General features: G+C 39.5%; 1 protein-coding gene and 1 pseudogene across 1 annotated transcript in view; one reads left to right on the plus strand and one right to left on the minus strand.

The window, feature by feature from the left end:
- The window catches only part of MRPS9 (mitochondrial ribosomal protein S9), a 62,113-nt gene extending 54,921 nt beyond the window's left edge, over positions 1 to 7,192 (minus strand). Inside the window, exon 1 of the mRNA XM_041756538.1 lies at positions 7,023 to 7,192. Coding sequence (XP_041612472.1) covers positions 7,023 to 7,157 — 135 coding nt within the window. The 5' untranslated portion in view covers positions 7,158 to 7,192. The remainder of the gene's footprint in view (positions 1 to 7,022) is intronic.
- Positions 7,156 to 23,493, plus strand: part of LOC121491743 — a 44,104-nt pseudogene continuing 27,766 nt past the window's right edge.

Consider the following 23,493-nt stretch of genomic DNA (forward strand, 5'->3'; position numbering starts at 1 on the left):
CTACAGGTTCTGTTTCCAACTGAAAAGCTATGACAGAGAATTTTCCTCACACTTTGTTTTTATGGACTGGTATAGATACAACTTGACAGATTTGTTTCTTTTTTAAGATAATCAGTGGGTCAGACAACTATAATTTCAATCAAGCGGGTTGCAAAAGAAGCAGACACATCCTGACAGAGCAGTGATGTCCCAAATCTGGCCAAATGCCAGTGCCACACACTACTTTAATGATATTACGAGTATTCAGGAGTTTCCTTTTTGTTCAATTGGATAAAAATGGAACAAAGGAGAAGCTGCTGCTAATCTGAATAGAAAAGGCAAAAGAAAAAATACTTGGAGGATTCAAAGAAAAGGTAAAGACTAAAGTCATATTAGAGAAAACATGGATAGAAAGAAACATTAGAAGGACACCGAGAGAGAGAGGACAGTAAGTTTTTTTGAATGAGTTTATATTTTTATCAACTAGAGATCTCTGGATGCAAGCAAAAGAATATGACTTTGCTTAAGCAAAAGAGACATTTCTTAGAAGAGTAACAGGGGCCCAGGACTATACTTGAAGCAGGGAGCTAAGAAGCAGGAACTCCAATGAGCCACGGCATGTGCAATGAAGTCTATGGCCATTAAGATAAAATGGTATTCCAACTGTCATTAGCTTTCTGCTCAAGATCTCAGGGGAGGGACTATCTAATGGGGCTACTTTGGGTCAGATGCCCCGGATTATAGTCCTTCTAGATTGTATCCAGTGGTGAAGAACTCATCCCTCCTGAGAAAGCAGCAGTGCCCTGGTGAAAGGGAAGTGGACACCAGGTTAAACAAACATGGAAATCTACTACACTACTTGAACAAAATTCACGATTTATATTCTTTCCACAAACTTATAAATTTAGAGCCTTAACACACAAATCAAATAAAATATATGGGTTTTGTCTGAATCGTGCTTTAGACAAACTATAAAAAATTATTGCTAACACAACCAGGGAAATTTGAACGTGGATGGAATAAGTAGCAGATATATTAAGAAATTATTGTTCATTCTGCCAGATACATGCATAGTGGCATGGAAGCCTTTTTTTTTTTTTTTTTAAGATTTTACTTATTTGAGAGCAAGAAAACATACGCAGGCAGTAGTGGAAGAGGGAGAGGGAGAGGGAGAGGGAGAAGCAGACTTCCTGATTAAGCAGGGAGCCCAACATGGCGCCTGATCCCAGAACCCTGAGATCATGACTTGACCCACAGGCAAGGAGCGACACTTAACTGACTGAGCCACCCAGGCACCCCCATGTTTTTGTTTTTCTTTTTTTCTATTTTTAAAAGCGACTTGGTGGCACCCGGGTGGCTCAGTGGTTGAGTGTCTGCCTTTGGCTCAGGTCGTGATCCCGGGGTCCTGGGACTGAGTCCCTCATCGGGCTCCCTGCAAGGAGCCAGCTTCTCCCTCTGCCTGTGTCTTTGCCTCCCTCTCCCTCATGAATAAATAATTTTTAGAAACAAAAAATCTACTTGTTAGAGATGCACATTCAAGTATATATACAAGTAATATAATGGAAAGCCTGAGATTTACATAAAAGCTTCTAGAAAAAAAAAAAGGTAGGGAGACAGATGAAACAGAATTCAGAAAACAGTAATAATTATTGAAGCCTGCTGACATATACAGGGAGTTCATTACAGTATTCTATTTTTGTAAATGCTTGAACATGCTTTATTTTTCATAAAATTCCAAAAAGTAAACTATTTTACAAGTTAATTTAACAAAATTTAAGCAATTACTATGAGCCAGGCTATCTCCTGAGTTTTGACAGAAATAACGGTCAAGCAGAAGTGACTGATGTTAAAATGAGAACGTTGCCACAGTGAGAGAAGGACGTATGAAACATGGTCAAAATGCAGTTTTCTTAAGTTACTAATCTATCTGGCAAAAAGGAGCATGGCAGGTGCTCACACACATGTGCATACACAACATGTACACACACATATATCCCTACACGTAAGAACTCTTCACATGTTTAATTCAGGAAATGATCAGTGAGCATCTAGGAGGTGTCTGTGGGTCCTGTAATAGGCATCAGAGTAGGGATACAAAAGTTAGGCTATTTTTCTCAAGAGGTTTACAAACCAACTGTAAGGGAAAGACCTAAACACACAAGTCACTTAAGTAATAAAAAAAGAACATAGTTGCAGGCAGCTTACAGGATGGTTCCCATGATTCTACCAGTTGGTATTCATCCTGTTGTTCAATCTCCTCCCCTTGAATGTGGGCTTCTGCAAATTGCTTGAGAAACCTGCTTCCCACTAATAGAATACTACTAAAGTGATAGAATGTCACCACTCAGATTAAGTTATAAAAAGATTGTCTTCCCTCTTGCCCCTCCCCCTTGATCAACCTGATAGAAGCCAGATGTGGTGAGGTGTCCTACAGAGGCCCATGTGACAAGAACGGAGGGTGGCCTCCAGCCAACGGCCAGTCCAATAACCTGCTAACACCCACATGAGCGAACTGAGAGATAGATTTCCACCCTCCAGCCTTGAGATGACAGGAGCCACAGCCACCACCTGGACTACTAAATTATGGGAGGCCCGAAGGGAAAACCCAGTAAAGCTGTGCCTACAAACCCGACCCGCAGAAACCATGAGATAACAAATGTCTGCTGTTTTAAGCTGCTAAGTTTGGGGGTGCAGCAATAAGTAACTAATTAATTCATCATCCTAATTACAACAATGAAGCATAGTACAAGTAGATTTAGATCCATCCTTAAAAGGATGGATTTCAAAAGAAACAACTTATCCCATCAAAAAGGTTTTCATTTCCATTGCTAATCAAATGGGTTTTTTTAAAAAATCAAGTTATCTGGAGGAAAACATAATGAATTTACAGAGCTACATACAGCATTCGATACAAATGCAAGTCAATTTTTAATTTCAAAGAGTTTTTAAGCAATTTATCAATAAAGTTTATTTAGACCCTACTATAAACCAACTGGATGTCATGATAAATATACGATATTATAATCCCTAGGAGCCCGTTAAGATGAAAGAAGAATAGATACTTAAGACAAAAACAACACTGCTTTTACAATAAAATCAAAATATACAAGGGCCAACCCACCAAACGCCATTGAGCATTCTTCGGCAAACAGACCAATTCAATAAGGGGTGTACTGACTCAATAAAAATGTAAAGTTTAAGCACTGGGTATTTAATAGAAAATAAAATTAAGAGGACATATCATTGATATTTGGTAATTCTAGCTTTCAAAATAGAAAATTCGTCTACTGTTTTTCCTTAATATAAGCCATAGGGGCTCAGTGGGTACAGCATGCAACTCTTGATCTCAAGGACTTAGGTTCAAGCCCCCACTGGGTATAGAGATTACTTAAAAATATCTTAAAAAAAAAAAATATATATATATATATATATATATATATTGGGATGCTTGGATGTCACAGTCAGTTAAGCATCTGACTCTTGGTTTCAGCTCAGGTTACAAGCTCAGGGTCCTAGGATCCAACCCCAAGCAGGGCTCCATGTTCAACGGGGAGTCTACTTGAGGATTCTCTCTCCCTCTCCCTCTGTACCTCCCCATTAGCATGCACATGCACTCCTCTCTCTATATATAAAATAAATAAATCTTTCTTAAGAAGTCATAAGTATTTCAGAAAGCTAAATTAGCATTCTTACATTATATTGATAGAGGATTTAAGAATCCATGGGTAACCTTTGTAGTATACCATGACTGTCAACTGCTTATAATAATGCCAGTGCGATTTTCATTAGTGAAAGATTAAAAAAAAAAAAAAAAAAAAAAGCATGTACCTTAGTATAGCAACACAGACCATAATCTGGGTCCCATCAAACTTTCCCACCTCTCACCATTCTTGCAATAATTATTATACCAATTATAACTGCTATAACCAATTAGTCGTTGCCAGATCAACTGACTGTATATCTTTGTCCCTTCTGTATTTATTATATCTTCCTAGAACAGAATATCTTTCTTTTTTTATCTAACTCCTAATTGCTCCAGAAAACTCTATCATCTCCTTGGAGAAGGGGCCCACCCCACCACTCTACCCATTTCAACTCAATTGCATTAGGCACTGCACTTTTGTGCTCTTCTGTATTCACCTCTGTAAACCTTAAGATAAACTGTGAATAGGTAGGTACTTGATATTCAGGGGTTTATAATCTGAAGTTCCGCCATTCACAAGTAAGAGTCCCTCCTCTATCCCAAATTTGGTACACTTAGATATTTGCAATTGTAGAGGCATTAATATGAAACACATATACCACAAGATTGGTACACGAGAGGGAGTCTGTTAGTGAGAGTCCCAACTGGGCACAAAAGAGTCACAATTTTTAGCAAAACTTGTTTCTTTTTCCTTGTGGCATCAGTGTTTCTCAAGCTTTTTTGACTGTGATCCACAGTAATAGGTACTATTTGTATCACAACCTAGGACACACTCATATGTATAAACAAAATGCAAAAAAACTTGTACAAGATGGATTTATTATTATTATATTGTTTTATGAAACACGGCCCTTAAGAAAATGTAACTGTTTTTTTTTTTTTTTTCCTGAGAGACAGAGGATAGTATGTGCAAGTGTGCAGGAGGGGGGACAGAGAGGGAGACAGAATTCCAAGCAGGCTCCACCCACAGTGCAGAGTCCCAGGCCGGGCTTGCTCTCACCTACCCTGAGATCAAGATGTGAGACCAAATCAAGATCCGGAAGCCCAACCAACTGAGTCACCTACATGGCCTGAGAAAAATGTAACTACTAATGTTAGAGATGGGATATGCAGAAGTATTAATACTTAAGACAGACAAACTCTGTGCCAGAAAATAGCTTTGTAAATGTCTTTAACCATATATGTGGTAATAGTAAGGGTCTGACGGGGGTCAGTTAAATCTTTCAGTTATATCTTAGTTGTACTTCATATGGTAAAACATAGGCTGTTACAATACTAAGGAATTTAGGGATGCAGCAGTTTCAGGATCATCCCTGGAGAGGGTAAGGGTCAATACTGTCTGGTAATTATTTGATAATGATTTGTTTACTTCACAGTGCCTGACTCAAGTAAAGTGCTCAGTAAACATTTGCCATATGGAGGGGGAAAAAAGCTTTATTTCAAGTCGGGGAGATGAAAATTGAAGAAGCAAGGAGGAATCACTGTTTACCATCTTATTGAAAAAAAATATCTAATGCTAGTTGAAAAGGGGGCACTTTCATACATCAATGATGGAGCATGATTGCCACAGCCTTCCTGGAAAGCTATGTGGAAATATCTATTAAAATGTAAGATGTACACACACTTTGCAGCAATAAACTCACAACTTTCCTACAGAAATAAAAGCAATGTAAGTACCTAAGAGTTATTACAGGATGTTTACTAAACATTTTATTAATGGTTAGAAAATGGAAACAAAATAAATGGCCATCAACTATTAGCACTGACACAGATGCATGCTTATGATAAAAAGAACATAAAGACAGAGAAGGATACATAGATTCTGGAGGTTGAGAGAGGGAGAGAAAATTAGTAGCCCCTTCCCCCATACACACACACAGTGTCAGCAATTAAAACATTCCATACGCTATAGCTAACTAAGCATATATAGGGAAAATATACTCAAAAGAGATGCATGAAAAAAATAAAAACTTCCAACATATTCTGTAATAAAAAAGTAGTAAAGAGCACTTGGATACCTCAGTCATTTAAACATCTGACTCTTGGTTTCAGCTCAGGTCATGATCTCAGGATCCTGGGAATGAGCCCTGAGTAGGGCTCCCCACTGAGCCAGGAGTATGCTTAGGCTTCCGCTTCTCCTTCTACCTCTGCCTCTCCCCATGCTTGTGCACTTGCGCACACACTCTCTCTCTCTCACAAATAAACAAATAAAATCTTAAAAAAAAAAAAAAAGAATGAAAAATAAGTGATGGATAAAAGAATAGATGGACTGGTCGATTTAGGTTAAAATATTAAAAAAGATGTTTAAAAATATGCAGTATTCCTTTTTTCAATAGTTTTTATATCATAATATTTGGCCTCTATACAATATTTGGTACTTGTTTATCACTTTGCCTACTTAAAACAGTCACTTGTTTTCCATGACACCACACTGGTTTCCCCCGTTCCTTTGGCAGTTCATTCTCAATCTCTGGGAGGCTCTTCTTCGCCGTTGTCCTTCAGGGCCCTGTCCCTCTACTTATTCCAATTCGGTACACCATCATTAGGTGTTTGAATTCACTTCCAAGGCCTCGAATACCATCTACAAGTTGACAGGGGGCTTGTAGATAAGTTCTTCTTGAACTATAAACTTGTCAATCTTTGGGCCTACTGGAAATCTCCACGTGGACAACCCAATTATAAATGTATAATAACTATAATTACATCCAAAACTAAGCTCGTTTTCTTCCCTCTCAAAACTTTCCCCTCCTTTCCAGATCCCAAGTCAGCATCACCAAAACAGCTGTGAAGCTAGAATATTGGCTTCTCACCGCCCTCGGGGGAGTAAAGGAAATGTACAAGTTCTGGTCTCCATCTCTCCAGAGAACAGGCGTTGGGGGAAATTAAGAAAACAGAAGCCGCACAGATGCACGGCACTTTTGAGGCCGCTATGAATCCTATCCACTGTGTGACTTTATCCTTTGAGTCTTCCAGCCCACTGCAGGAGGCCAGTTCTTCACCTCCTCGGGTGAATGGACCGCAGGGCGAGCGGGGAGCTCCAGACCCTACACACCTGGGCACCGACTCCCCTTAGCTCCGCAGACAACTCAAGGAAGGGGGTCGCTCTAGTTCCGTCTGCAGAACACTTCCTCCCTCACTGCACCCTGCAAAACCCAGAAACAACCTCGAGTGGCCGCTGCAAACCAACACCCACTCCTCCTCTCTCAACCACAGACCTCTACGAAATACCCCAGACCCTTTTCAGTCCCGGCCTGGGTGCACGCGAGACGCCAGGAGAAAGCAGCGGCGCCGGCTCCACATCCTCGCGCTACACGGACCCGTGCATCCACTTCTGCCTCACCTGAGATCCGGTACCTGTCTGCAACTCAGCAGCTGCGGCTTTCCAGACGCCTTGATTCGGGGAGAGGCTAACCCTACCTCCGAGAAAGAGTCGGTAGGAAAGTGCGGCGTAGCAGGACACACAGGGAGCCGCCATGTTGGCCGCCGGAGAGCCAGGCGGGAGGGCGAGGGGGCGGGGCCTCAGGGCTGCGCAGGCGCCGGAGGGAGCTAGGTTCCGGGGGCTGTCGGGAAGGGGTGGGGGCGTGTCCCGCGGTCGGGGCGGCTCGTCGCTGATTGGGTGTGTGAGTCCGCGGGGCGGGCCCGACTCCGCCCCCTGGTGCTCAGCGGCGCCCCGCGGAACGGTGGTGGGCCGGGCCTCTCGGCCCCTGTCTCCTCCTGCAGGTGCTGAATCCTGTCCTCGTCTAAGTGTTGGTAACGACTCTCACGTGGGCCTTCCTTCCCTTGCCGGGTGCTGCACGTCCAACTGCAGGACCCGCGCCGCCCGCCCGACTCCTGCAGTCTGACTTCGCCCACCCCGAGCGAGGCTGCGCTCCTTGCTCACCGAGGAACGGACTCCTCACCTGGGCTCCTATACGTCTTTCAGCTCTGGGTTTCCGCTTCTCTCTGCCTTTCCACAGTTTTCAGGAGCCAGGGTCTGCACCCCCTCCAGCAACCTTCCCGGCGCTCACATTTCCCTCGTGTATCCGTGTAACGCACAGGCTACACCACTCACAGGGGAGAATGAACAGTCTTGCCATGTTTGCATGCCTCCTCCCGTGTGTTAGCGCCCAGACTTAGCTGAAACCCGATCAGAGTTAAATGCACCGTCATGAGATAGAAACGAGTATAGATAGCTTGGTTTCTGAGACTTGTGTGCTCTTGAGAGTAACTCCCAAGGTGCTATCTACAAAATCCACTTTAAGTGATGCCTTTAAGCCCGCTCTGAAAGGATTTCCGAACACTTAGAATTGAAGGATAAGTGAAATGAAAACACAAATACAAAGTTGTCAAGCAAATGAATACACCATCAATTCTTAAAACACATTTAGTCATTAAAAAGGTAGAAATGACATATTCCCCCCCCCAAAAAAAAAAGAAAAAGGGTTCCTTTAAATGGAATTCATTTCGTTGTACTGAAAAGCTCATTCTGTTGTTCTGTTATTTATCTTTTAGGCTAGTAAAACTTTCATCAGAGATTGGCATAGGTTCTCGGACCAGCATTTGGGAACCAAAACTTTATAGCCCATCAAAATAGATGCCTTTAGGGGTGCCTGGGTGGCTCAGTTGGTTGGACATTGGCTCAGGTCATGATCTCAGGATTTTGGGATGGAGCCCCACATCAGGCTCCGTGCTCAGCGGGGAGCCTGCTTCTCCCTCTCCCTCTGCCTGCCTCTCCCTCTGCTTGTGTTTTCTCTTCTGTGTGTCAAATGAATAAATAAAATCTTAAAAATATAAAATAGATGCCTTTAAAAAGTGGTTCCTATACATTGTCACATGTTTTTAACTTAATTGTGGAAATTTAAGTGGAAAACAACCAAATAAGTATGTGAAAGTGGGATTTTTACTATTTCTTTAAAAAAATGACATGTTGGAATATATAAGGACTAAGTAAGTTCTGAAATTAAGGTTAGGAATTTTGGAGGTTTTTCTTTTTTCCTTTTCTCTAAAATTAATGTTACAGGCTTTTACTAGATTACAGTAAAACGAGTGTAATATATTTCCTACCTCTAGGGGCAACACTTGGACAGCTGCATGAAATTCCCTGTGTAGACTTTGAGTTTGGAAAAAATATACCACTATAGGTTGGCATTAGGTACATAATCTGAAGTCAGGAAGAAAGACTGGAATCAAAAACGTGCTGATAGACATTTAAAATATGAAAAAAAAAACGTACTTTTACCAAACAGCCACAGCTTAGACTCATTTTATTTTCCTCTCATTTACTGAGCACCTGTTATGTCAGAGACATCAGGTCTCCTAGGCAGGAAGATCATAAAATCCCCAAAGTAGAGTCATATCTAATGTGAGAGTTTGGTTCTAAGGTCAGCCTTTTGGGTAAATATCAGGAGAGTCAAAATGTTGAACTAACAAGTGCTGCTGAGATGTGAGATAGTGATAACTTCTAGATGTTTCTGGTGGGAGTGTACTAGTATTGCCCTCCTGAAATCAACCAACCAATCAATGCTGGGGAGTATACCCTCCAATCCAGCAGTTACATTCCTAGGTGTATACCCTCCAGAAATTCTTGCACAGCGTACCAGACGACTTGTATCTGTCATCAGGGAGACCCCTGAACTCAGGAAACTCCATAGAAGCTTCTGCCAAACTATAAATGTTATTTTTTAGAAACTAACAAATTGCTGGAACAAGAAAAGAAATATTTGAATATGACCTCCTAGGACAGACACCTGTGCAAATGAATCATAAAGTATCTGATAGTTACCTGAGCTTCATTATAATGTTAAAGTCCCCATCCTGAAAGGGATATAAGCCTCATTAGCATAACATACAACATACAACATACGTAATGGCATGTTTTCTGAGTGGGAATGTGTAATTCTATACCTGTCCATTACATGTGATGATGATGCCTCTCCCTCTGAATATTCATCCCAAACCCTAATAAAAGAAACCTGCTCATTCCTGCTTCGGCAGACACGGCTTTGGAAATTATTCCTGTGATCTCCTTATTTGCTTACAAATCTCAATGACCTTCTGAAGCAACTCCACCTGGTGTAGTCTCTGTCTAACTCACCAAGGAGCAGACACACATCAGCACACAAACATAGGAATGTTCATAACATTTTTTTAATGACAAAAGTAACCTGCCTATTAGTCAGAGGATGGGTAGACATCAATGACAATGAATGAACCACAATCACACAGTATGGATGGGTTTCACCAGGTAGAGGAAAAAATAGAAAGTCACATAGGCTTGCCAAGTCTGATTCCATTTACATGAAGTTCAAAACCAGGTAAAGTTAAGCAAGATATTGTTTAAGGTTCTATCCCTCTGTAGTAAAACCAGAAAGAAAAGCCAAAGAGCGATAAACACAAACTTGGGAATAAAAAATAACCCAGGAAAGAGGGAGAGGATGCTGTGAGCAGGACACCAGAGGTGTCAGTGCTCCTGCCAGTGTTCTTTGTCTTTAGGTGGCTGGTGGATACACAGGTGTTCATTTCATCCTTGAAAAATACAGATACATATAACAGGGAAAGTTAATTTCATCTCACTTCCCACCATGACTCACTTTGGAAGATGTGGCAGGCTATGGTGTGAGTGTAAATTGATACAGTTTTTATTTCTTTTTCCTGTATTTCTCATATCCCATTTCCTTACTCCTCTCTCTTTCATTATCTCCTTTTCATGTCCTCCCCTCTCTCTTCTCCTTCCCGGTGTAGATGAATGATGTAGTTTCCAGAAAATTCACACGCACACACACACACACACACACACTCACACACACCTCTTAAAAGGATTCCTGAACTACAGAACTTTGTGAGGCAACCTTAACCTAGAAAAAGCACAAAGGCTCAATGAGTCCACAGATAATTGAGATCTTCAGAGAACTTTGGTCAAAGATGACCAAATACTCTGTGGCTCTGGGAAGTGCACTGAACGTGGATCAAGAAATATGTGTTATCATCTGAATTCAGCCACAAACTCACTCTTTGACATTGATGGTTTTGTTTAGCTTATGGAAAACTTACATTTCTCATTAGTGTAACCAATGGGTGGATTAGAACAGTGATTCTCAAAAGTATGGTCCCCAGAGCAGGAACCTCAGCATTACCTAATTATCCTAAGTGTTAAACTGGATTCAATTCAAAAGATGTTGAGGTCCTAATAGCTAGTACCTCATAATGTGAACTTACTTGGAAATAAGGGTTGTTCCAGAGGTAATCAGGTAAAATAAAAAAAGGTCATTTGAGTGGGCCCTAATCCAATATGACTATTACAGGGAAATTTTGATTTATAGATAGATGTGTACAGAGGGAAACCAATGTAAATACACAGGAAGATGGGCATCTGTAAGCTGTAAGCCATAGAACAGGTGAGGCTACTGGAAGCACGGAAAGAGATCTGGAACAAATTTTCCCTCACAGGCCTCGGGAGAAACCAGCCCTACTGACACCTTGATCTTGGACTTCCAGACTCTAGAATTGTGAGACAATAAATTTCTGTTGTTTAAGTCACCCAGTTTATGGCACTTTCTTACAGCAGCCCCAAGAATATACCCAGTGTATTCGTTTTTAAAAACATCTACAATTTTTCAGTACTCCTCCTTTTTTCTTTTTAAAGATTTTATTTATTTATTTGAGAGAGAAAGAGCATACAAGAGAAAGCATGAGCAGTGGGGAGGGATAGAGGGAAAAGCAGACTCCCAAGTGAGCAGGAAGCCCGATCTAGGGCTCAATCCTAGGACCCTGGGATCATGACCCAAGCTAAAGGCAGATGCTTAACCAACTGAGCCATACAGGCACCCCAGTACCCCTCCTTTTAAAAGGTAGGTCCCTCCTTTTGAATATGAGCTAGATTTAATGACTTATCTCTGAAGAATAGAGTTTGGATATTTAGTTACAAAAGCTGGCTTCCTGATTGCTCTCTCTTTCTTGAAGCACCCACTCTGAGGAACTCAGATGCCCTGAGGTGAGACAGCCATACAGAAAGATCTGTCTAGTAAAGAACTAAAGCCTCCCGCTAACAGCAGTGGGAGTGAGCCATCCTAAAAGTGGGTCCTCCAGCCAAGTCTTCACACGATTTCAGCCCTCCAATCAACAGCTTGATTGCCACTCCAGGAGAGATCCTGAACCAGAGCCACTAATCTCAGACTCCTGGGCCACAGAAATCATGAGATAATAAATGCGTGTTCTTTTAAGCTACTAACATATGAGGTAATTTGTAATGCAGCGATAGATGACAAGTATACCTGATTAGTTAGAAATGGAAATTCTTGGGGTCCCAGCCCAGACCTACTACATTTCGGAGTGAGACCCAGCATGAAACCCTACAGATCACTCATGGTTCTTGTTAGGTCAGATTCCATGACATTTCATCCAGCGTCAATACTCTTTCATCTTGACCATCTGGTCTGACCATGCAGATTCCTACATGTCTTTTATGTACACATGTGGTTAAACAATACATCACACGAATTTTACCATTTTAACACTTTTTAAGTATACAGTTCAGTGGCATGAAATATATTCACGTTGTGCAACTGTTACCACCATCCAGCTACAGAACATGTCGATCTTCCCAAATTGAAACTCTGTCCCCATTAAATACTTCCCAATCACCCTCTTCCCAACCCCTATAACCACCATTCCACTTTCCGTCTTTATGAGTTTGATTATTTTAAGTACTGCACATGAGTAGAATCTCACAATATTTGTCCATTTGGGCCTGGCTTATTTTACTTAGCATCACATTTTCAAGTTTCACCCACATGGTAGCATATTTCAGAATTTCATTCCTTTTTACGGATAAATAATATTCCATTGTGTGTATATGCCACATTTGTTTATCCATCCATCCATTGGGGGACACACGAGTTGTTTCCACTTTCTGGCTATCGCGAGTAATGGTGCTATGAGCATGAGCGCCCAAGTATCTGTTTGCATACCTGCTTTCAATTCTTTGGGATATATACCCAGAAGGGGCATTACAGGATTCTCGTTTTTAATGGGGCCAGGTTTTTAACTTAACTTACACAGGCAGGTAGGTGCCCACACAACTTCAGTTGCGTTTAAATCTACACCTTAAAGACTTGTTATTATCGAGACCACTCCCAGCTAAATAAGCAATGTACATGGAGGAAGGACAGGAGTAATGTAAATTACACCGAAGTGTAAAAATATTTGTGAGAGGTAATTTTGGTACATAATCGCTATACATGAAGCTTCTATAACAGTTTAAAAACTGAATCTGAAAAAAAAAACTGAATCTGTCTCAGCCTACAAGTAAATCTATTCTCCTAAAATGCATATATTTTACCATATTAATTGAATTTTAATTAATAACAAATAGAACAAATATGTTCTTTGGTGTTTTCCCCCACTGTGTTCAATGTGGACCCAATCCATCTACATATGCTCTTTACCTATGAGCTGTCAATTATGGTTGCTATAAAAGACGCAGCACTTAGGGGGCTGTCAATCAATGCTGTTACGATGCTTCAAGAATTATTTCTCTAGACCTCGTTATCAAAAATAAAACAAATTTACATGGAACATAAAGGTGGATCAATCACACCATTTGCTGTGCACAGAAAATGGTCTCCAACATACATAGCTTCAGGGGCAGCGTGCTTAGGGCCAGAGCCTTCTTGACCATATTTGTAATTATTTTGCATAGATTAAGTCATTTTTTTTGAGTGCATGTGGATGGTAGAAGTAGTTACTCTGTGTGGTAGAATTAGAAGTTGTTTCCCTATCAGGAATAGCGGCACGTACAAAATGTCCTGTGACACTATGGGTGTTTCTTTCATCCATGCCCTCCCTACCCATGGATTTGGGCTCGACCCAGTTCTCCCTTGTGATGAACTCTGAACAGAGATAAAGTAGGTCTAGAAAAAGGTAGCTAAATGGCCAAGATTATACACTAAATATAGTCAAGGTGCTAGGATTTCAGAGCAAAAACAAACAAACAACAACAACTAAAGAATTTTAAGAAGGAATATAATTGAAATCAATAACATTAGTGAGGGCCTGGCCTAAATAAATACAGACCTAAAAACTAAATTCCAGAAAACTAGAGCCAAAATAAACTGCTTGAGGCATAAAAGAGACTATTTTAGGACAAAGAAAGGAGGTACCACTTTACTCAGCAGGGAAGCAACTTAAAAAGTACATTGAGGGGAAGAAATTGATGCAGCCTGAAAATGTAAATAAGTAGAAGATTGTCATCTGGACCTGAAAAAAAAAAAGAGAGATTCTGAAGTATAATCTTCATTCTTATGCTTTTGAGGAAGTGAAGGTAAGAGCAACATATGTCTCTATCAGAGAAAGTGTATTATGCATTTAGATGGACCATGAGATACAATTCCAAGAAATGTGAAAGAGTTATAGAAATGATATATACAAGTGAACATACACAAACTATTAATTCAAAGAGCATCATATAACATTATATGCCACTAAATGAGGGCTTTTCTAAGTTTTGCCTCATTGATTCATAACATCCTTATGAGGGAGACACTATTATTATCCTCATCTTAGACATAAGAAGTTGAAGCATGGATGTGTTAAATAACTTGCATTGGGTCCCACAACTAGGAAGGGATGGCGCCTCACAACATCCTAACCACTCTTCCACATTTTGTCCAGTCCCAGGAGAACTGTGAGTTAGTTAACAAGGGTGTCTTTAGAAGCTCACTCTCCCCTTTATACATAGTATCTGCTTGCTGTTAACCATTCTCTTCCAGGACCCAGCTCACTTGTCCTCTTCTGTTAGCCTCCAACTCCCCGTGATTCTATCTACTGCCCTCACACTTCTCACCCATCCCAGCTCCTCTGTAAGGACATGAGAATACATCTGTCTACGCTGCTCTTTAGAGGTCAAAAACTGGCTGCCCTTCAGATACGTTTTCTTTTGTCTACACAGTGGTGCGTGTGTGTGAAGTTGAAATGAGGATACTTTAAGTTGACCACATTCACCATATCCCCTCCACTCTTGGGGTCCCACTTCAGGCAGTTCCCACACATGCCCATATTCCATCCTGCTTTCTGTAGTGCCCATCATTAGTGCAACACATATGAACTTGAAAAATGCTTCCTGGCATAAACATGAACCCCAGAACTACTCAGATTGTGCCAACTCAAAGATTTCTAGGAATGCTAAGGCTCTAGGTCTCAAAGGATTCTTCCAGAAAGGCCAACCAAGAAACTGGTTATTTCATAATTTGGAGACCTAGATAAACCTGCCTAGTATCTCTGGTGACTTCACTGCCCAACTGAAAAGTAGAAATTTGGTACTTTAGGATTGAAGTAAGAATTTACTCTATGCAAAACTGTTGTATCTTTATCACCCAATGTTTGTTGATACTACTTTGCAATGCCCTGTGACAGAAACCATCTAAGTATTAATATGATACCTGTCTTTCAGTAGCTTAAGAACTTTTAGGCAGAAAAAGATATTTACACAAACATCATTCTAGAAAGATTGTGATATAGTCATGAAAGAATTGCAAAGTAATTTGGGAGTTTAAGAAGGAAAACATTACTTCCTGCCAAATGGATCAAGATGGTTTTATTTCCTAAATGTTTTATAGAGCTGCAAATCAAAATAAGAAAACCATCTAACTCATTTCTTTACCATTATGCAGAACCACTTCCAAACCCTCTCTGAAAGCAATTAACCTACCCCATTTTATAATACCTACAAAGTAGAATTTTCTACCTCAATTTATCAAATCAGGCGATTAAAAATTATTCTTCACTATCCTTAAATGACTCTTCAGCATTTGCATGCCACCTTTCCGATTTCCACTGAAGACACATTGCTGGCCCATTTTCCAAGTGTTTTCCAAAATCAAGTATCGTAGCTGAAATCTGAAATTGTGTCCAATTTCAAGAAGCACATCAGAGCCTAGCGTCTGATTAAACTATCTCATCTCTTTATGAATAGTTTGCTGTGATTAGATTGTAAACACCTGCATGGAGTTATTTTGACTTTAGACTCAAAGGAACATTTTATCCTGGGAAATACAGATTCCTGAAATAAGCATGTCAGTTTCAAACCACGCTTTTAGAGTTACATTCTTTTTTTTTTTTTTTTAGAGTTACATTCTTAATGACCTTTGAAACTTACAAATATTTATGCTTATGTGGTAAATCCATTATTTCCTGTCATATGTACTTATTAGATATAAGTTGCCTACCTTAAGGCACACATTCGTCAAATACTCATATTTCTTTTAATTTCTTATCCAATCAGGGCAAGGTGTTTCTTTCTGTAGTCAGAATCAAGAGTTCAATGTAAGAATTCAACAACTCATGCAGTTATGCCAGGGAAGATAAAATTGGTAGTATGAGGTAGCACAGCTTCCAGATGTTTTTTTTTTTAATGTATACATTTGGCCTATTGTTGCAAAGAGACAATGTGAGAAAAGAAACAAGATTTTGGTTTTGACCGTCTGTCTTTTGTGTGTCCATAATCACACAAACCAGACAAAAGTATTGTAGATTTGCAGCTTCCCAGCAGGGGGTAGGGATTCCTTCTAGACAATAGGTACTTTGGGTTAAAAACACTGTGTGAGTTTGTGTTCACTTTCAGGCGATGGTATCCACTCTAACTGGTTTCAGTAGAAAGGGATTTATTACCAGGTATTCAAAAATCATTGAAAGGGACAGTGGATCAAGCTACAGCTGCACTTTGAGGAACATCTCCCAGAGGACTGCACAGCTATTATGTGCACCAGCCAAGTGGATATGCCTCACGCTCTGTTCATCTTTTCCCACTTAAACCAGTTATAAATTCAAGTCTCACATGGATACCTCTGATCAGCAGAAATGAAACCATACCTGGGACTCAAGCTGCAAGGGAGTCTTTGACGTTCCTGCTTTGGCAGTACAGGAGGGAAATAATTTTCTAATTATTTTGCTCGCTGCCCTACCCCTAACAGTTTTTCAGACAGTACCCAGGATCTGGAATACACCCAGTCGAAGGAAGGAAATTGAAAAGGATGTCGAGCAAGCTAATCCACGGTTTTTGCAACAACCACTTATTAGGGATATTACAAAGGGGGCTTCAGCCTCTAGTAGATGCTTACATGAGATGAATCTGAAGTCCTTTTCAAATCCCTTGAGCACAGAGTCCATGTCTGTTTTGTTCATTTTGTAACCCCAGCTGGACTATGGCTGGCACAATACTAGGCAATCAATAAATGCGTGTTGGTTAAATGAATGAATACATGAAACATAAAATTGTCCTTTATTCCTATCTCCACAATCCTTCAGTGGTCAAGGTTCATATACAGATTATTCTCCAATTTTTGTTTGATGTCACATAGATATCTTTGCTAATTTTTCATTTGATTTCCTTTTCCTAAGTTAAGGATGTGTACAAATTGAGAATTTGTGAGCACGTTTGGATGGATGTACCTTCTCTTTATACTGGCAGTTACATTTATTTTGATGCCTAGGCAGCTCAGTGTAAGTATAATGGCCATTACAGTAACAGTGTGGTTACCCAATGGGTCCATTTCCACTTTTATTATACAGAAAAGGTCCACTGATGATTTTTACTCCTCAGAAAATGCCTTCTTTCTAACCTTAAAAAGTGGCATCTTAGATATTGAAACAAGGCAAATACAACACGATTAGTTAGAAAATGATCATCAGACCAGTTTTCCAAACAGCATGTCCTCCATGTGGCTTTGTTTCTGTGATTTGGGGTGAAAGATAACAAGGAAAATTGCCAGTTTCTTGGCAAATGCTTCTCTCCTTTGTTTTATATTCATAATACATTTTTAACTTATTTTTTTACTCCTTATATTGCAAACCTTGACTTTTTTCATTTCCTAAAATACTTCACTGGTATTTCATTTCTGTCCAGACATCTCCATTATCTTCTCTATGCAGACCCAGTGTACATATCTCCATAAATGAGTTATGTAATGATTATTTAATTGAGGTACCCAAAGTTCAGCACCTTTAGGAATTAATTAAAGTGAATGTATCACACATTATATTATAACAACTCCATGTTTTATTTTCCAAATTTTCACTTTGTAAGATTTGTCTTTCTCCAAAACTAGATTTATAATCATATCCAGACCAAAATGCATACCTTAACTTTACTCAATAATTTATATTTTTCAAAGCGTTTTTATATATTTTATCTCAATTGATTCTCACAACAACCAATTAGATTTTAAGCATACCAGAAACTGTCAAGTTAGATACACTGGCTTACATATTTCAAATGTCAAAAGCACATATTAACATTGGAAATGTGTTATTTGATCTTTAGAAAGAAAAAAAACACATATTAAGCACTATGAAAATAAAATACTTCAAAGGAAAAATAAAATTATTTTTTATCTAGGTAGATTGTGAAAATGGAATTGCGTCTTAAATTTCTTAGATGTTTTTAATTTCTTCACACACACACACACACACAGAATCAACAAACCCTGAATAATGAGAAAAAATCCTTTAATGATTTTTGAAATAATTTCATGACCCCAAACACTAATTCAGCCTAAATATTGTTATCCAGGTTTCATGAAATACTCGCTTGGCCAGGGATTCAAGCTTATTCTCCAACTTCAGAGTAAGAGTGAGTGAATAAGGATTTAGAAAAACAATGGGCTGAGATATCCCTTCTATTTTTTCCTCACCAGTTTCCTTCTTTGACTTATCATCCTTTCCACATAACCCTTTCTCTCTTAGCTTGATATTAATCCCTTTCTTTTTTTCTTGTGGTAAAATACACATAACGTAATATTTACCATCCTAATTATTTGAAGTGTACAGTCTAGCGGCATTAAGTATTTCTTTCTTTTTTTTTTTAAGATTTAATTTATTTATTCATGAGAGACACACAGAGAGAAGCAGAGACATAGGCAGAGGGAGGAGAAGGCTCCATGCAGGGAGCCGGATGTGGGACTTGATTCTGGGACTTTAGGATCATGCCCTGAGCTGAAGGCAGACGCTTAACTGCTGAGCCACCCACGCAGCCAGGCATTAAGTATTTCTATGCTGTTGTGTGACCATCACCACCATCCATCTCCAGAATTCTTTCTGTCTTGCAAACCTGAAACTGTGAACCTATAAAAAAAAAATTCCCCTCTCTCCCAAACCTTGACAACCACCATTCTCTTTTTTGTCCTTACGATTTTGATGACTTAAGGAAACATATAAGTAGAATCTGATAGTATATACCTTTTGGTTACCTGCTTATCTCACTTAGGATATCCTCAATGTTAATCCATGGTATAGCATGTGCCTGAATTTCCTTTCTTTTTTAAGGCTGAATAACATTCCATTTTATGAATGTGCCACATTTTGCTTATCCCTTCATCTGCCAACTTGGGTTGCATCCACATTCTTGCTATTGTGAATAATGCTGCTATTTGGTTACTATTTGCACAGAATATCTTTTTCCATACTTTCACTTCTAACTTATTTGTCTTTTATCTAAATGAATCTCTTGCAGACAACAGATAGATCATGTTCTTAAAGCTATTCTGCCAATCTCTGTCTTTTGACTTTAGAGTTTAATCCATTTACCTTTAAAGTGATTACTGAGGAGAGGGACTTATTTCTGTCACTTTGACATTTGTTTTCTATATGCCTTATCACCTTTTGTCACTCATTGCCCACATTGCTATCTTTTTTTGTGTTTAGTTGATGTTTTCATGATGAAATGTATTAGTTTCCTTCTCATTTCCCTTTTTGCATATTCCATAGATATTTTCTTTGTGATTACCACGAGGATTACATTAGATAGTCTAAAGTCATAACACTTTAATTTGAACTTATACCAACTTAACTTCAACAGCACAGAAAACTTTCCTATACAGCTCCATCCCCACCACTTTCAGTTATCAGTGTCTTAAAATTACATCTTTACACATTGTGTGTCCAAAACATAAACTAAAATTGTATTTTTTATGTGTTAGTCTCTTCAATTATGCACAAAACAAAATGTAGAGTTATGAACCAAAGTTAAAGTAATACTAGCTTTTAGACTGGTAAGTTCTAAAAACATGTTTGGTCTCTTAAATCAAGCATAGAACAAAAAGTGGAGTTACCAATTAAAATAACATTAATACTAGCTTTTATAATTGCCAGTTATTTAACTTTCCCGAGATCTTTATTTCTTCATATGGCTTTGAGTTTTCTGGTGTCCAAGCATTTCAACCTGCAGGATTCCCTTTGCATTTGTAAAGGGGCAGGTCTAGCAGTCACAGATGCCCTCAGCTTTTGTTGATTTGGGAATGTCTTAGCATCTCCCTCACTTCTGAAGGACAGTTTTGCTGAATCTAGGATTCCTGATTGACAGGTTTTTTTTTTTTTTCCAGCACTTTGAATGTCTCAGTGTACTGCCTCTGGTTGCAAAGTTTCTGAAGACAAGTCTGTCGATTATTTTATTGAGGATTCTTGTTTGTTAAAAACCACTTCTCTTGCTATTGTCAAGATTCTCTCTTTATCTTTGGCTGTCAACAGCTTGACTGTAATGTGTCTTCATATAGATCCCTTCAAGTTTATTCTGCTCGCAGTTCATCAAACTTCTTGTTTATATTCATGTCTTTCATCACATTTGGGGAGTTGGGGGCCATTATTTCTTTAAATAATCTCTCTCCCCCTTTCTCTCTCTTCCCTCTTTTGAGATGCCCAAAATGCGTGTGCTGATTGGTTTATGATGTCCCACCAGGCCCTTAGACTCTCTTCAATTTTCTTCAATCTTTTTTCCTTTCCTCAGACTTGATCTTTTCAATTTTTCCATATTCACACTCACTGATTCTTTCTTCTGCCTCAAATCTGCTTCTGTATCTCTAGTGAATTTTTCACTAGCCTCAAATCTGCTTCTGTATCTCTAGTGAATTTTTCATTTCAGTTACTGTACTTTTCAGCTTCAGAATTTCTGTTTCTTTAATTTTTTAGATTTTCAAATCTCTTTATTGTGATCCTCATTTTGTTTAGACATCATTTCCTTTATTTCCTCTAAGTCTGTCTTAAGTTCTTTAAGCATCTTTAAAACAGATGTTTTAGAGTCTTTGTCTAGTAGGTCCATCTTGTGGTCTTTCTCAGGGACAGTGTCTATTGTTTTTCCCCCCTCTGTTTCATTGAATGTCTTGTGATTTTGTTTTATTGAAAACTGGGCCTTTGGATGAAATAATGAGGTAACTCTCGAAATCAGATTTTCCCTATACCCAGGGTTTACTGATTCTTGTTTTTGTTTTTCTTTTTTGATTGTTGTAGGCTGCACTGTGATGGGGATCAGACTCATGTATAAACTAAAGATCTTCTCAAGTTTTTTTCTGAGCCTGCATTTTTCCCTGGGAATGCATCATTGACTTTCTAAATTCCTTCCATATATGTGGTTGCTTTTGAATATCTAAAGCTTAACTATCTGGCTCCTTAAAGAGGAAAATGGTTGGGCATGGGGGTACATAAAAGAAAATTTTAAAGGACACTGGCCCTTTAAATCCTCTGACAGTCATTTCAGCCTGAAAAGGAAAGAAAGGCTTGTAACAGTGGAAGGGTGAAGGCAACAATGCCTCTCTGTGTCTGCACTCTGTGCCTGTTCTTCTGTGATCAGAAACAGCAATCAGTGATCAGAGCACAGATCCCTGATATTTGGAGGCAGAGTCCTTATTATCCACCCTGGCTCCCTCAAGCTGTATGCAAGCTGCTCCTGAAACATGTGCACAGCTGTCTATTGTGGGGCCAGAGGATGGAGATGGGTAGTTGCTACAATGAAATTGACTGAAATTAAGTGCAATTTACCATCCAGAAAATTTACTTCCCCTGGAAGTAGCAAGCCTTCAATAGACTCCAGAGTTCCAAAATAGTTATAGCAGACAGAATCTGCCAGTGCAATTACTGTCTAGGTGGGGATTCAGATTCCTTGTGCTTCCTACTCTGCCATCTTCCCAGAATCCTTCATTTTTATAAGATAAAAAGGTAGTTTTCTTATTATTTCTTAAAATAGTTTTCTTTGTTTTGTATTCTTAAGACAATAAAATGTTTCCCTCTAGATTTCTGCAAAACTCTGAATAACTTGTCCCTGCACCAATTAAACAATTTTTAAATAAGTACCAAATAATATATTAATAAGGGAAATAAGCTGATATTTTTGCCCAAGGCAAGATACTTTCCCACTAACATGCTATCATATTATGAAGCAGATTTTTGTTTATTTGTTTGTTTGTTGTTGTTTTTACAGACTCTGAACAGAAACCATTTTAGGAAAGGCAACAACATCCTTTTGCAAGTGCCAACAATATTGAGACCATATCCTATGCCAAAGGTTCTTAACACTGACTACATGTTGAAAAGACACTGCTGTCTGGCCCCAGGCCCAGAGATTGTGATTGAATGGTCTGGGGTATGTCTTGGGCTTTGGGGGTTCTAAAAGCTCCCAGGTGATTGTAATGAGCATGGGGGTCTCTGCTCTGTGCTTTCTTTCTCTTGCGGCAATGAGCATGCTACTCAAAATATGACTGCTCAGACATTATTGTACTCTTCCAGGACGGAGCTCATGATTTCTGAATGAGCACTCTCCTCACTTTACAATTCCAAGCATATTGTCTAATGTTCCTGTGTGTATTGGACACTGCTGGGGCTCAGCCAGATTCAGTCGAATCTCTTTTATTCTTATGCATCCCTCCTTTGGCTTCTGTATGCTTTTGCTTGTAACTGTCCACACCTGCGTCTTTCTTTGGAGGTCTGCCCAAGGTCTGCTGAAGTCACTTTGGGCACAAGTACAGAAAGCAGGAAATGCCTGGGAGGTCTTGTCTCCTCAGGGAAGCCCCTAGCCAATAGCTGACACATGCAGCCAATGAAAGCCCAGCTCTCTTGCCTGCAGTTGGGATAAACTGAGGCAAAGCTTGTAATCCCCTGCTAGGTCAGGCTAGTTCTTCTCTGCAGCGAACTTTGCCTGAGATCATACCCTTGCTTGCCTCTTCCCTTTCCATGTCTTGCTTCCCCAGTCTCTTATTAGTTTCTCCTGGGAGCACTTCCTGAATAAATCATTTGCACAACATATCTTTGTCTCAGTATCTGCTTCTGTTGGCTCCATGGTAACTAACCCTAGAAGTAGGTTAGTTGAGAGAGGAAAGAGAAAGTAAGAAAGAGTGAAACATCGATTGGAAACAAACAAACAAACTTATTCAGCAATGCTTGAAGAAATTTCAGAGTCAACAAAAAGGACTTCCTATGTTTAATCATTTGAAAGTTAAAAGACTGTTTTGAGTGTTTTTACAAACCACCTGGGGCCCATCATGCCATGACTGCTGATGTTTTCATCTCTTAGGGAACAGCACCAATAGCAAAATGCTTTTGTATTATATGAGCATAAGTATCAAATTTGTAGTGGTGAGTGTATGTATGCTGCCTGCATGACTTAACCGGGCAGACTTTTGCAAACTTACATATCCTCTTTATGTTCTTTGGTTACTGGTGTGAAAATTATGACATGCCTGTGAAGGGACATGGATTCCATGAAAAGTCAAAGCAGACGGGGTTCCTCTTCCACTCATGCAAAGGAAACACTGGATTACTTTTAAATAGGTTGTGATAGTTCAAGAATCATTTTGGACCAGCCAGTTGCAGGTGGAAAAACATAGTGGACTTCAATTTTCTTTCTGACACATGAGGCTCCAGAAAGCCCTGCTGTAACAGATGCTCATTCCACCCCCCACCCCAAAGACTGTAACCTTAGCAAAGAAGCAAATGCAAGCTGAAGGTTAAAAGTGACCTGAGCCTTCAAGTCTCACTATGGAATGGAGGCCAACAGCAGCATGAAGGTAGTTCTTTTC

The sequence above is a fragment of the Vulpes lagopus genome, chromosome 5 (assembly GCF_018345385.1).
Source record: "Vulpes lagopus strain Blue_001 chromosome 5, ASM1834538v1, whole genome shotgun sequence".
Lineage (NCBI taxonomy): Eukaryota > Metazoa > Chordata > Mammalia > Carnivora > Canidae > Vulpes > Vulpes lagopus.